General features: G+C 36.4%; 1 protein-coding gene across 1 annotated transcript in view; it reads left to right on the top strand.

The window, feature by feature from the left end:
- si:dkey-112m2.1 (transmembrane protein 132D) overlaps positions 1 to 16622 on the top strand; it is a 337783-nt gene that overhangs the window by 187871 nt on the left and 133290 nt on the right. Inside the window, exon 3 of the mRNA XM_049466738.1 lies at positions 3727 to 3870. Within this exon, the coding sequence (XP_049322695.1) occupies positions 3727 to 3870 (144 nt within the window). The remainder of the gene's footprint in view (positions 1 to 3726; positions 3871 to 16622) is intronic.

The following is a 16622-nucleotide window of genomic DNA, read 5'->3' as shown; positions in this document are numbered from 1 at the left end:
TAAATATGGTGATGTGAGGGTCTCTGATGGATTGGGAGGGTGGGGGAGGTGCTGAAGAAGAATTTTTATGGGGTTAATAATATTTTTCCTGCAGGCTGCTGAACACAGCGGAGACGTATAGAAGAATTTATTATGTTTAGATCAGTATTTGATCAAAAACTAGGGGTGTGATATGCCATTAAAATAATATCGCAATATTTAATAGTATTTTAAGATAACAATACTCATTACTCATATAGTATAATAATTATAATATATAATATGATATGGCACACCCCTAAGTGAGATATTAAAATATACAAGGATTTTATCAGGTTAATAAGGATCAGTCATGACACTAATAATAATATTAATAAAGCACTCCAAATATCTCCATGTATCTAGAATTAAAGTAAAATAAATAATTCTGGACAGATATAATATTTACACTTCAGTTTCTGAATCAGTTTCTCTGATTTTGCTATTTATAGGTTTATGTTTGAGTAAAATGAACATTGTTGTTTTATTCTATAAACTACAGACAACATTTCTCCCAAATTCCACATAAAAATATTCTCATTTAGAGCATTTATTTACAGAAAATGAGAAATGACTGAAATAACAAAAAAAAGATACAAGGAAACAAGAAAACAAGTTCATATTCATAAAGTTTTATGTTCAGAAATTAATATTTGGTGGAGTAACCCTGGAATAACTTTTTTTTAATAAATTTTTTTATTAATCTTGGCATCATGTTCTCCTCCACCAGTCTTACACACTGCTTTTGGATAACTTTATGCTGCTTTACTCCTGGTGCAAAAATTCAAGCAGTTGACCTTGGTTTGATGGCTTCAAAGAAATCAAAGAAACTCACCATTTTTAAGGTGGTTCTAATTTTTTCCAGAGCTGTATATAATGGGAAATGAGAACAGTGTGATTTTTCCTTTTTCTAAAACAGTAAAAAAGTAGTACCCTGATGTGATAATTAGGGTATAATATTGTTCAAATTATTCAAAAATGTTGGTGATATTATTGCGTTTGATACGATATGTCACACCCCTATATACATACATACCTTTTTTTTGGAATAAGCAAAATTACAGAAAATTAAATTACCTTTTTTTAGGCAAAACTCAATACAGACGTTTTCATTTGGTTAATAAAAGAAAAAAAATCACATCAACACAATGCAGAACCAGTTTAACCCAAAAACTCAGAAAATGAATGTAAAATGATTGACTGGAATAAATTATATTATGAATAATTTCTGCATGCTCTGCTTTGGCCTTTTATTTCTGTATTAATTTGATGATGATTGTGTGCAGTGTGGTTGGAGTTGATTTTTATTCTTCATCTATATCTCTCTCTCTCTCTCTCTCTCTCTTTTCTAACCCGATGCTCGTGAGCTGAGCGATGTGCACCAGGCTGACGGGGTGCAGCTGCACGGTTGGCACGGTGCCAGTCTGCACACTGTTATTACATCTGCATCTATTAGCGCTGAACCAATTAGCAGCGTTTTGTCAGTGTGAACAGCTTCATGTGATCCAGATACAAAACGCTCAGTCATAAATACATACTTACACAGGCCTGCTTTACAGTATATAGCTGAGTACTGGAAAAAACGTCATATATATATACATATAAATATATTGATATTGCGAATTACGATTGAGTTTTTTTTTGCTTTTTTTGTTTTCCTTATCTCAAATAATAATACTAGGGTAGTAAAATAAACACTAAAGCTACAGAAACAAGGACTTTAAAACAAATGATTAATTAGCAATAAGACAAAATAAACAAACAAGCAAAATTAGACACATAAACTAAAGAAAACAAACCAGAAACTAAACTTACACAAAACTGCAGGATTGGGAATCAAACAAAGAGAAATTAAACAAAAGAAAGTGTCAAAACATAGAGATTAAAGCTCACAGAAAGACAGAGGATCAAAAACAAATAGCACAATAGAGAACAAAGGAACACATGTTAGTATTCATACACAGGCACTGTGGGAGGGGTGTGGTGGATATATGTGGGTGGGGTGTGGTCGATATGTGTGGGTGGGGTGTGATGGATGTGGGCGGGGCATGATATATGTGGGCAGGGAATGATGGATGTGGGCAGACGGTGGAGGATATATGTGGGCGGGGCATGATATATGTGGGCGGAGTGTGGTGGATAGATGTGGGCAGGGTGTGATATATGTGGGCGGAGTGTGGTGGATATATGTGGGCGGGTGTGATTATATGTGGGCGGGGCATGATCTATGTGGGCGGGGTGTGGTGGATAGATGTGGGCGGGTGTGATTATATGTGGGCAGGGCATGATCTATGTGGACGGGGTGTGGTGGATAGATGTGGGCAGGGTGTGATATATGTGGGCGGAGTGTGGTGGATATATGTGGGCGGGTGTGATTATATGTGGGCAGGGCATGATCTATGTGGGCGGGGTGTGGTGGATAGATGTGGGCAGGGTGTGATATATGTGGGCGGGGTGTGGTGGATATATGTGGGTGGGGCATGATATATATGTGGGCGGGCATGATCTATGTGGGCAGGGTGTGGTGGATAGATGTGGGCAGGGTGTGATATATGTGGGCGGGGTGTGGTGGATAGATGTGGGCGGGGTGTGGTGGATAGATGTGGGCGGGGTGTGATAGATGTGGGCGGGGTGATGGTTATGGGCGGGGCACGATAGATGTGGATGGGGTGTGGTGGATAGATGTTGGCGGGGTGTGATGGATAGATGTGGGCGGGGCATGATATATATGTGGGCGGGCATGATCTATGTGGGCAGGGTGTGGTGGATAGATGTGGGCGGGGTGGGATAGATGTGTTTGATGGATGTGGGAGGTGTGTAATGGATGTGGGCGGGGCGGGATATATGTGGGCGGGGAGTGATGGATGTCGGCGGGGTGTAGAGGATAGATGTGGGCGGTGTGTGATATATGTGGGCGGGGTGATGGTTATGGGCGGGGCACGATAGATGTGGATGGGGTGTGTTGGATAGATGTTGGCGGGGTGGGATAGATGTGGGCGGGGTGTGATGGATATGGGTGGGGCGTAGTGGATAGATGTGGGCGGGGTGTGATGGATAGATGTGGGCGGGGTGGGATAGATGTGGGCGGGGTGTGATGGATGTGGGTGGGGCGTGGTGGATAGATGTGGGCGGGGTGTGATAGATGTGGGCGGGGTGTGATGGATGTGGGTGGGCCTGGTGGATAGATGTGGGCGGGGTGGGATATATGTGGGCGGGGTGTGATGGATAGATGTGGGCGGGGTGGGATAGATGTGGGCGGGGTGTGATGGATGTGGGTGGGGCGCGGTAGATAGATGTGGGCGGGGTGGGATAGATGTGGGCGGGGTGTGATGGATGTGGGTGGGGCGTGGTGGATAGATGTGGGCGGGGTGTGATAGATGTGGGCGGGGTGTGATGGATGTGGGTGGGCCTGGTGGATAGATGTGGGCGGGGTGGGATATATGTGGGCGGGGTGTGATGGATGTGGGTGGGGCGCGGTAGATAGATGTGGGCGGGGTGGGATTTATGTGGGCGGGGTGTGATGGATAGATGTGGGCGGTGTGGGATAGATGAGGGCACAATGTGGTGAATGGGGGGGGGGGGTTTACCGTTCTGTGCTTCTGTAAAGCCTTGATTACTAAAAGCTGTTTTTAAAAATCGATACAGTATCTACTTTGCTATATTGTTATATTGTAACACTTGTATTGTTTTTCTCTCTCTGTGTTTTAGGGTGAAGCTGAAAGAGGGCGTGGCGTTTCTCGGGGCTCGGGCGAGTAATCCGGTGCATTGGACGGTGAGTCAGGACGTGAGGAGTGAGGGACACCGCGTGGTCACGCTGCACTGCCGCAGGAAGGACTCCGGCTTCAGCCAGAGGTCAGTGAGATCCACCGGTGATCCCTGTTAAACACTGTTAATGCTGAAGCTCTGGTTGCCCACTCCTCGGTAAGGAGAGTAGCTATTGGCTGTGCTAGAAGTTGCTGAATGACGTCATCGCCTAATATGCATAGTACATGTTTTTGAAGATGTATAGATCAGAGGTGCTTTATTGCGGCGCAGTAAACTCAGAGACCAATCACGTGCGCTGTAAGATCACCAAACGCTTTCTTCTGCCAATCAGATCTGTGCAGATGCGGGAGGGCGGAGCTACACACTGGTGAAGTACACAGTGAGAAGCTTCAGTCAGAGAATAAAGAGAGAGAGACTAACTCAGATGGTGCGCACCAGAAAAAGAAATTAAAATGCTACATTTAATCATAAAACATACTCACATTAATATTAATATTCAATAAAATAAAACGGCTGTTTTTAAACAAAGCTGATATTCTGGCCAAGTTCAGCAAACATTTCTCCATATATTTTACGATTTGTTATTCGTGTAATTATCATTATATGACAGGCAGGCCTAAATATAATATAAATACAATCAAATAGAATAAATATAGCATTTAGAAACTTTTGAAAGTTGACATTAATTAACAGATTTACATTAATAGACAGGATGAGTTAAATTATTGAGGGTGTTCCATTTATTGTATGATAAGTCAGTTGATAATGTAGTCATTAAACACAGTGATTTATTTTCGTCTCACACAGCAAACGTCTTGAATAACACCACAAAAATCATTAAATTTGACGCTAGATAAATATATAATAAATATAGCGACAAAGTGGCTATAAGTTAGCAACACTGGTTTTACTGCAGCTCTGATTGTGAAGCCGGTTGAAGGCAGTAAGTGGAGATATCAGTCAGAGATAGCGATCAGAGAGACGCCGCTCAGCGCTGAACCTTCTGACTCTGAAGTTCACAGTGCAGGATTTCAGCCTCTGGCAGAAACAGAGAAACAGCAGCAGCAGAGCTCTGAACTCCGAGTCTCTGACCCTCACACTTTATAAACTTATAAATTCAAAGTTTCTGCTCAGAGTTCTGCAGCAATCACACGTGAATTTACACTGTTTAAAAACAAAAGATATATAATAAAATTACAGGCAGGAATTGTCTAAAAACAAACACTAGAAATATAACAAATACAGCTCTACGATAGCACTTAAAATGATGAGTTTCTTTACATTTTAACAAATAAAAAAAACTCTGGAATATAATCAAGAGGAAGATTAAATGATCACAAACCATCAAACCACCAAACTGAACTGCTTGAATTTTTGCACCAGGAGTAAAGCAGCATAAAGTTATCCAAAAGCAGTGTGTAAGACTGGTGGAGGAGGAGAACATGATGCCAAGATGCATAAAAAAAATTGTGATTAAAAACCACCAGGGTTATTCCACCAAATATTGATTTCTGAACTTTTAAACTTTATGAAAATGAACTGGTTTTATTTTTTGCATTATTTGAGGTCTGAAAGCTCTTCGTCATTTCTCATTTTCTGTAAATAAATGCTCTAAATGAGAATATTTTTATTTGGAATTTGGGAGAAATGTTGTCTGTAGTTTATAGAATAAAACAACAATGTTCATTTTACTCAAACATAAACCTATAAATAGTAAAATCAGAGAAACTGATTTTTTTGCAGAACTGTATATTGTACAGTGAGCAAAAGTATTGAATTTTGTATTGTTTGTGATTAGAGACCACTATAATTAACTGTTGGTTAATTGTTGTATTTGATTCGGTATTACTTATGTAAACACTTGTAAAAAAAAAAATCAAATATGTTGAATAGCTTTTGAGTCATGTGACTCGAGTCCAGATGTCTAAGATGGTTAGTGTGTTGTTTCTGAAGGGAACACATTCTTTTTGCTGTAATTCTTTTTGTTAAATGATTAAAAGTATAGCACCTTCTATAGGAGGTGAGAGTGAGTGTGTTAAATAGTTAAAGCAGTCCAATTTAAAAACACCACAGAGAGTAGTCTGCCCTGCCCACCCCTCCCCAGATGCAAAGCTACCCTGGGTTGCCAAGTTGGGCCAGGCCAGAGACTGTAAAAAAAGATGGACGCTGTGTCTCCGTTCCCATTCATTCATTGAAAATGAAGCCAAAATCTTCCTCCATGTTGGCGATCCTGAAACCCGAGTCTGCGCAGTAGAGACCAGAGGAGGGAGAAAGACTGTGGAGAGACCGCCTACTCATTTAAATAACCCCGCCCCTGAGGGCTGCCTCGAGGTCACAGGCTGCAGAGCGGGGCAGAGCGGGGCAGGGCGGAGCAGAGCTGACGGTCTGTTAATGGTCCCGCCCATAATCAGCCGTTTTACAATAACCACACCTTTTTTGAATAGAGCTGAATAACGTTTTAAAAACGAATTCTGTGGAGATATAAAAATTAAACAATATAAGCAGAGGCTACACTAGCTGCTGCATTTAAATACTGGAGGTAGAATTACAGTATATTAGAAACAAACCTGATTGAAAGTTGTTCTGTTTTGCCATTGAAACCTATGGGGATGGGTGGGGTTACACAGCTTTCTGAAACCGAACAGCAGGGGGCGCCCGACCTGTGGTGGCTTCACTTTTGAGAGAAGATGCTCTTTCCAACTATATACAGTCTATGGGCCAGGCTAAATATACACAATACAGTGAAAGAGGCGTTCAGTAAATTCTACCACGGCAAGAAACGCCGAGTCATATTATAAACCGGCTCATGTGAACTTTATCTGTAGTTAGCTAAACTAGCTTTATGCACTGCTAGCTGCGTTAGCCTAAGCTAAGCCTGTTATACCTGAAAAAGGTACAGAAAGAGAACAAAACAAACACATATACCCAGGCTGTTTTTTATGTGTTTTTTGTCTCCGTTTTTGTTTTCAGTTCCTCTTTCAGGTGTTATAACACAGTAATTATATCAGACAGACACATGCCCTGATCTCTTTCACTCCAGAAGACATACGGCTGCTCAAAAATATCATCATTTAAAATGTAAAAGGAAGCAGAATTGTTATATATTTTTCTGGAACTGATCATGTTTTGCTCAAAATTTTACCAAGCGCCTGTTTTATTTTCTTTTTCTTATTTTTGAATATATAGACTAAATATATTCACACCTAAAATATCTTTTCAAAAATGGTTAAAATAGATTGTTTATGAGTTATAATAAAGCATAATAGTATTGATGAATTGAGTTCATTACATGGTTTATTAATTATTACTTTGATAAAATAAATGGAGAAACAGCATCAGGCGGATTTGTTTTATTTTTCTTGATAATCAATAATCACACCTCTAGGATACATGTAGATACTAAAAACCTGACACTCAGAGCAGCCTATACCTTTCAGTATTTTAATGAGGAAACACAAAGAAACTTTTTTTAGTCTAAATAAATAAAAATGTTTAGTGCAAAATATCTACTTAGTAAAAATGTGCAAGTAAAATTCTATTAAATATATATATATATATATATATATATATATATATATATATATATATATATATATAAAGTAGTGCGCACACCATACCTAGCTTTAGTTTGAGTAAAGCAGGTAGTTTCACACTGTTTTTTCTGTGGACACTTTTCAGTCTTTATTTACTGATATTATTTGGTTTATATGAAACATCATATAAATATGTTTGAAGCACTAAAGGTAAATAATATTGGTTGGGGAAGGAGATTTTTCACTTTTTTAGGTGTTTCTCTCAATTGGTTTCTTGTAGATTTAGCTTTACTGCACTGGGATGTTATTCATCACTATTTTTAGAAAGAGTAAGCTCCGCCCTTTCTAACCATATATGGATTATGTTTATGTGTGAAGGGATTCCTGAGTAATTAAGCTGAGAACACAAGGTGAGATTTTGGATGGAAAATCCGTCTGTAGGGTTTTATAAGGGTTAAATTATAGCTAACGCTAAGTGTTTTCTTCTGACCACAAGTGTTTAATACTTTCAATACACACACACACACACTCTTACACACACACACACACACACACTTCCTCTCTCATAAGGATTAGCAGACCGGACCGGTCTCCTGATTGACAGCTCCTCTCTCTGCTCTTATAGGTCGTCGGTCTCCTCCAGGGCTCCTCTCTGATGCCATTTACATACGTAAATTAATCTCATGAATACGCAGGATTCCTGCGCTCTGAATGGAGCAGAGGGAGGGAGTCGCTCTGTGATGTTAATTAAGTGGAGATCTTTGTGCTTTACTTTCCCCTTCTCTTGTCAAACGGCAAATACATTACTTTCAGATTTCCTGACATGTGTCAGTGTGTAGATTAGCTTCTCGGGGAAGAGGCAGCTGGAAGTCATCACGCTCTCGTTTTGGGCTAAAGGAGGAAGAAATGAGGAACATTAACAGAATTTGCTCCTTTTTCGCCTCTAGTCGTCGGTATAAATCATATTCTAATAAAGCGCGCTGATTTGATTATTTTCTCTCATTGAAATTCTTATTGCACCTAATGTAGAAGTGTGTGTGTGTGTGTATTAGTGTGTGTGTGTACGGAGGGGTGATGTTGTACCTCGGGAAAAAAAAAAACGTTCCCGCGAGTCTGACGACAGTTCCCTTATTAAAATTTCAGTCCGGGGCAGAGGCGACGATTACGCTTTTATTTTGCGTGAGTTATGGAAGTGTTAAAGCTGCACCTGCAGGCTCGACAGAGCTGTAAATATTAAATACATACATTAAATACATGAAATATATTGTGTGTTGTGTTCTCCTGAAGCTATCCGAGTGCTATCACATACTATAAATCCAATGCATCCTGTATTTATAATGCATTATATGATACACGTACACAAGAGCTTAATAGCTTATAATATGGTAACACTTCCTACAAACCCTGTATTCATAATGCCTTATGAATGCATTCATAGTGCATTCATAGTGCATTATATGACATGCATAATACCTTATAAGCCTGTATAATAGCTCATAAGTACTTACAGCAACATTCACAGCACATTATAAACTACAAGTGTAAGGGTGTAAAAACTCAGTACACGTTTAGATTTATATTATAATTAACACTTCCTACGAACCCTGTATTCATAATGCATTATATGACATGCATAATTCCTTATAATGACTGTAATTAGCCTGTAATTAGCAACATTCATAACACATTATAAACTACAAGTGTAAGGGTGTAAAAAATCAGTACATGTTTAGATCCTATAAACATACTTTTAACACATTATAATGCATTTATATAAAGCATTATAAACATAAAGAGTAATCAAACACTATCTTATTGATATTATAGGTAACACTTTCTACGAACCCTGTATTCATAATGGATTATAAATGCATTCATAATGCATTATATGACATGCATAATTCCTTATAATGACTGTAATTAGCCTGTATAATAGCTCATAAGTACTTACAGCAACATTCATAACACATTATAAACTACAAGTGTAAGGGTGTAAAAAATCAGTACATGTTTAGATCCTATAAACATACTTTTAACACATTATAATGCATTTATATAAAGCATTATAAACATAAAGAGTAATCAAACACTATCTTATTGATATTATAGGTAACACTTTCTACGAACCCTGTATTCATAATGGATTATAAATGCATTCATAATGCATTATATGACATGCATAATTCCTTATAATGACTGTAATTAGCCTGTATAATAGCTCATAAGTACTTACAGCAACATTCATAACACATTATAAACTACAAGTGTAAGGGTGTAAAAAATCAGTACATGTTTAGAGCCTATAAACATACTTTTAACACATTATAATGCATTTATATAAAGCATTATAAACATAAAGAGTAATCAAACACTATCTTATTAATATTATAGGTAACACTTTCTACGAACCCTGTATTCATAATGGATTATAAATGCATTCATAATGCATTATATGACATGCATAATTCCTTATAATGACTGTAATAAGCCAGTATAATAACTCATAAGTACTTACAGCGACATTCATAACACATTATAAACTACAAATATAGGAGTTTATAAAGAATACATAAAAGACTTGTAATGCATTATAATATCTGTTCATAAGAAAATTGTGCAATGTAGTGTTATAAAGCACTATAACACAGATTTGGTACATTTTGGTATAATGCATTATAATATGCAGCTATGATTTCTCAAATTAAGCTTTTATATAAGTTCGTAACACATTATAAAGCCTTATATACAGTCATTACTGACTTTAAATGAAGTGAGTTTTCACATGCTTTTTAAACATGAAGTAAATTTTATAATGCCTTACTATAATGTCTTGACAGTAATGACTGTATATAAGGCTTTATAATGTGTTACATAAAAGCTTAATTTGAGAAATCATAGCTGCATATTATAATGTATTATAAATGCATTCATAATGCATTATATGACATGCATAATACCTTATAATGACTGTAATAAGCCTGTATAATAGCTCATAAGTACTTATAGCGACATTCATAACACATTATAAACTACAAGTATAAGGGTTTATAAAGAAAGAGCTTGTAATGCCTTATAATCTGTTCATAAGAACATTGTAAAATGTAGTGTTATAATGCACCATAACACAAATTTGGTATATTTTGGTATAATGCCTTATAATCTGCAGTTATGATTTCTCAAATTAAGCATATGAAAATTAACTTCACTTAAAATCAGTAATGACTGTATTAAAGGATTTATAATGTGTTACACACTTATATAAAAGCTTAATTTGAGAAATCATAGCTGCATATTATAATGCATTATACCAAAATATACAAAATCTGTGTTATAGTGCATTACAACACTACATTGTACAATGTTCTTATGAGCAGATATTATAAAGCATTATAAACCCTTTCTTTATAAACCCTACTTACACTTGTAGTTTATAATGTGTTGTTTATAATACATTATGAATACAGGGTTCATAGGACGTATTACCTATAATATTAATAAGATTGTGTTGTAAAAAGATTATATTTATAATGCTTTATATAAATGCATTATAATGTGTTATGAGTAGGTTTATAGAATCTAAATATGTACTGATTTTTTGTTACAAGGATTCTAATCTGATATGGTTACAAAACTCATGTGAAACTAATTTAAAAGCATGTTTAAAAAGAGCAAGTCCACTCATTTTTTTCATCTTTTCTCAAGAAAGTCTTTATTTTAAAGAAATGATTAACTGCATGTTCAAATAATTTATATTTATGACAAAATAAATCACTACATACGTATGCACATTCAAAGCTAATTTTATATTTTTAAGATAACCCAAACTTGAAACTGATTAAAGTTATTATCATGTTTTTTTTTAAACAAATGGATAAATGATAATAAAAAACAGATATGGAACAAAAAGTGGTTTACATTAACTAATATTCACAGTATTAAATCAATAAACTAGGGGACAATGCTCACTCCTGTTACTGGAACTCACTCCTGTTACTGGAACTCACTCCTGTTACTGGAACTCACTCCTGTTACTGGAACTCACTCCTGTTACTGAAACTCACTCCTGTCACTGAAACTCACTCCTGTTATTGGCACTCATTCCTGTTACTGGAACTCACTCCTGTTACTGGAACTCACTCCTGTTACTGAAACTCACTCCTGTTACTGGAACTCACTCCTGTTACTGAAACTCACTCCTGTTACTGGAACTCACTCCTGTTACTGGAACTCACTCCTGTTACTGGCACTCATTCTTGTTACTGAAACTCACTCCTGTTACTGGCACTCATTCCTGTTACTGGAACTCACTCCTGTTACTGAAACTCACTCCTGTTACTGGAACTCCCTCCTGTTACTGAAACTCACTCCTGTTACTGAAACTCACTCCTGTTACTGGAACTCACTCCTGTTACTGGCACTCATTCCTGTTACTGGAACTCACTCCTGTTACTGAAACTCATTCTTGTTACTGAAACTCACTCCTGTTACTGGAACTCACTCCTGTTACTGGCACTCATTCTTGTTACTGAAACTCACTCCTGTTACTGGCACTCATTCCTGTTACTGGAACTCACTCCTGTTACTGAAACTCACTCCTGTTACTGGAACTCCCTCCTGTTACTGAAACTCACTCCTGTTACTGAAACTCACTCCTGTTACTGAAACTCACTCCTGTTACTGAAACTCATTCCTGTTACTGAAAATCACTTCTGTTACTGGCACTCATTCCTGTTACTGAAACTCACTCCTGGTACTGGCACTCATTCCTGTTAATGGAACTCACTACTGTTACTGAAACTCACTCCTGTTACTGGCACTCATTCCTGTTAATGGAACTCGCTCCTGTTACTGAAACTCACTACTGTTACTGAAACTCACTCCTGTTACTGGAACTCACTCCTGTTACTGAAACTCACTCCTGTTACTGAAACTTACTCCTGTTACTGGTACTCACTCCTGTTACTGAAACTCACTCCTGTTACTGGAACTCACTCCCGTTACTGGCACTCAATCCTGTTACTGAAACTCACTTCTGTTACTGGCACTCATTCCTGTTACTGAAACTCACTCCTGTTACTGGCACTCATTCCTGTTACTGGAACTCACTACTGTTACTGAAACTCACCTCTGTTACTGAAACTCACTCCTGTTACTGGAACTCACTCCTGTTACTGAAACTCACTCCTGTTACTGAAACTCACTCCTGTTACTGGTACTCACTCCTGTACTGAAACTCACTCCTGGTACTGGTACTCATTCCTGTTACTGCCACTAATTTCTGTTACTTTTTATGCTTTGAGTAAAAGGACACAAATAAAATGTGTATTTTAACGTATTTTAAAATTATTTTAACTTATATTTATAAGGAACTATTTTAATAACTATATTTAATGGTAATGTTTATAGTTAGAGAGTGGGGGACGGGGAACAAATGCTATTTTTTCTTCAGTGTTTTAAGTAGTTTTTGTTATTAATGCTTTTAATCACATATATCTTACTTTTGCAATTAGATCGATGCACAAGATACTGTAATTAATAACAATAAAATTTATTTTAAAGTTACTTTGTGTGCACATTTATACATTTATACAAGTTCCTGGGGACAGAAACGGCACCAATTCAGCAGAATATGCCATATATGCTATTTAATGCATTATAAATGCATTAATAATTAATTATAAATACAGGATTTATAGGAAGTATTAGCGTAATTAAAGAGATTGTAATAAAGTTAGATTAGAGCAGCCGTTACAGAAAGAAGTGCGGGAGAAATCCTCAGTAATGAGTTCACGCTCCTCCTTTTTGATTTTTCACGTTTTTTACTCCATGTCAGTAATGAGATTCCTCCTCTCAGATAACAGGATTCATTACTGAGCTGCTCGTAGATTTCTGTAGAGGTAAAGTTTCAATTTGGATTCATTTCTTATTGCTGGCTCTGCTGAAATGATAGAACAGCTTGTGTATTCAGAGCGAGAGCCTGGATTTCTTATAATAGAGCTGATAATTGAGCTTATAATAGTGATCTGAGGACGGGTATATAGTGAACGTGTGGGCAGTGATGCTTCAGACGCTCTGTGTGCAAATATATAACAGTCTAAACTACTAATGTACTTATATCACAACTCTTCTTACACTTCTTCTCAGGGTACAGCAGTAATATTTAAAGGGGAAGTATTATATAATATATATATAACTTTTTACACAAGTTAGAATATCTAAAGTCTGTGTTCAGTGCCACTTTCAAATGAGGCTCCTTTATAAAGAGTTTATAAATAGTTTATAAAGGAGTTTATTAATATACATTTTTATACTATTGCTTTGCGTTTCAACTAAATTTGATCCAACGTTATTTTTTACATTAAATTTTTGACCAAGACTGAGGCGCAGAGGAGTGGTATCTGGCAGAGCACTGAATTAAGTTGAATTTTATGAACTATAGGACATTACTTTTACTCCACATTTCTATTATTTCTGTTTTTGGGTGTTTTTACGATATAAGAAACGATAGCAATGATGGCAAATGTAAAAATGTACTGACTAGGGTTGCAATCCAAAATATTTGACTATTCAGGGTTGCCACGGGTCCTTAAAAAGTCTAAAAATGTCTTAAATTAAAATCCTGGTAATTTAAGGTCTTAAATTGTTTTAAATTTACTGGAAATTTGCTTTAAGTATTATTAAGTATTTTCTGATGGTGCATTTAAACATCTAATCTGGGGAGAGAACTAATGTTAGCGGAGAGCTAGCTAACATTAGCAGTAAGTTAGCTAGCACACTAGCGTTAGCAGCAAGCTAGCTACGTTACTGAGGAGAGAACTAAGGTTAGCGGAGAGCTAGCTAGCATACTAATGTATGCATACTTCCACCCTACCCGGGGTACAAACCACAATCTGCACACTTTATTAGTTTGTTTTGTCGGTTTTTATATTATCAGGCAACACTTTTAAAGAGGTGGCTAAATCAGTTAATACTAAATAGACATTGATAATTATTTATAGAGAAGACACTTGTAATTGTATATAATGTTATGTATGTTACACTCGCTCACGCTTCTGATAAACCAATGCTAAGGCTAATTTAGCTTAGCTAACTAACTATCCTATCCCTGTACAGCTGGTATCTTTCAGCTGTTTTAAACAGACCCTCATTTGTATTATTTCAGTTAGTTTTTGGGTGTTTTTAGTTCATAATAAACTCTATGGAGGTTTATGGGGACAGTTTCTTTCCGCAGTGATACAGAGGGACACCCAGCAAGTCTTGCAGCAGAAAAGTGTCTTACTTTTACTTTTATAGCGTCTGCATCATCCTGGTCCTTCAGATGCTTTCTGCTCCTCGTCCTCTGGCTGTGTCCCTGCCACTGATACATCCCTATACCAGCATGGAGGCTTTGTTCAGCTGCACTCTGCTGTGTGGAGGATGAAGCTGTGAGTGGTGGCAGGGCTGTAGTGGCAGGTGGCAGGGCTGTAGTGGCAGGCTGTGAAATATAGCTTATGATATTTCTATACAGCCTGATATTTCTATTCCTCACATGTTTCTGTTGCCGTTCTGTATTGCGGTTAGCAGAGGTGGAAAGTAATGAATTACATTTACTCACATCACTGTAATTGAGTACATTTTTAATGTAATTTGTCATTTTTAAAGTAGTTTTTAAAATAGGTAATTTTACTTTTACTCAAGTACATTTTGACACAAGTAATCTACTTCGCTACATTGGAAAACTCCCCGTTACTGAGTAAAAAATAAAATGCTGGGAAAAAAATTGTCTGAATTAAAAAAAAAGAAAAATTGGCGGGGATGCACCGGCGCACGGATGCTCGCGCGTGGAATAACGAGGCAGTAACGTCCTCATGCAATACAAAATGTGTCCCACCAGACAAAACTTCCACATCAAACCTGAGAAAGCATGTGGTGGTGAATATTTTTATCATTAAACAATCTGCTTGAATGTAAAAAACATTTAAATATCAGTTAAAGCAGAGCAATGGTAAGTTAAAAAATAATAATGAACTGTAAAACTATAAAAATACAGTTTATAGTCACATATATTACCATAAGTTTTTAACAGTAAAGAAAAAAAAATTGATCATAGAAACCTATATAACACTATACCACTTTTTTTGGAAATGTTTTATGGGGAGGTCTGAAAAAATACTGCCTGAAAGGTCCAAATTATTATGTGGAAAAATAGTTCATTAAAAACTATAACTATGTAACTTTTACTTCAAGTCAATTTTAAATTGAGTACTTTTTTTACTTTTACTCGAGTAGATTTTGATATGGGTACTTTTACTTTTACTTGAGTAGAATTTTAGCAAAGTAAAGGTACTTTTACCTTATTACAATTTTCAAGTACTTTTTCCACCTCTGGCGGTTAGTGGTGGAAAGTTGCGCCGCTTTTAAAGTATTTGTACAAAAAGAACTATCTTTGACCCAATTAGTCCAAAAAACAAAATGTATCTTTCGAAAGTGAGCAAATAAACATCAGGAGAATAGTTTTAATTAGTGGTGGGCAATATTATATCGTATACAATATATCGTGACACAGAAATATCATGATATTAAAAATCCATATCGTGATAATAGGGCTGTTCTGTCTTAAAAGTAGTCTATTATTTACTGTGAAGCTTTAGGTGTATTTATTGTATAATTGTTTTAGTTTGCAGTTTATATGCATGCTCTAAATATTCTGCAATATTATTTGCTGCATTATATTATTTTATGCTATATTATTTATTTTGCCACATTATGATTATTCTGTTATACTATTATACTATATTCCTATTATATTATATATTATTATATATTCCTCATATTTTAGTTTTCCTATATCGACAAGTATATCATTATCGCAAAAATACCCTGAAATATTGTGATATTATTTTAGAGCCATATCGCCCACCCCTAGTTTCAAACATAAAAACACAAAAATTGGATGAGAGTTTTGTATCTGGCCCATGTTTTTTCTGAACTGGCTGTAGAAACCTTTGACTGGGATTCCCAACCTCTTGATTTCAAGTTGAGTTCAGTTGAGTGTTGAATGTTGTCATGTGAGATGATACAGCTGTGGCCATATGAGGCCAAACGGTTAAAGTTTTGCAAAATTATTAAGTATAATGTTGCAGAGAAGCAAAAATGGAAATATGCTTCATTTAGTATCAGAAATGTTGTCGAGATTAGCCAAGTCTGATCCGAAAGCAAACTTCTGTTTTGTACATTATTCTTCATTTTAGAAAGCACATAGAAAACATAAAATGCAAGAGTCACAAACTCTTTAATTCTTCTTTTTAATTCTAAAACATGTAAAGA

This window comes from Astyanax mexicanus, chromosome 17 (genome assembly GCF_023375975.1).
Source record: "Astyanax mexicanus isolate ESR-SI-001 chromosome 17, AstMex3_surface, whole genome shotgun sequence".
Lineage (NCBI taxonomy): Eukaryota > Metazoa > Chordata > Actinopteri > Characiformes > Acestrorhamphidae > Astyanax > Astyanax mexicanus.
This window is presented reverse-complemented; position numbering and strand designations above follow the sequence as displayed.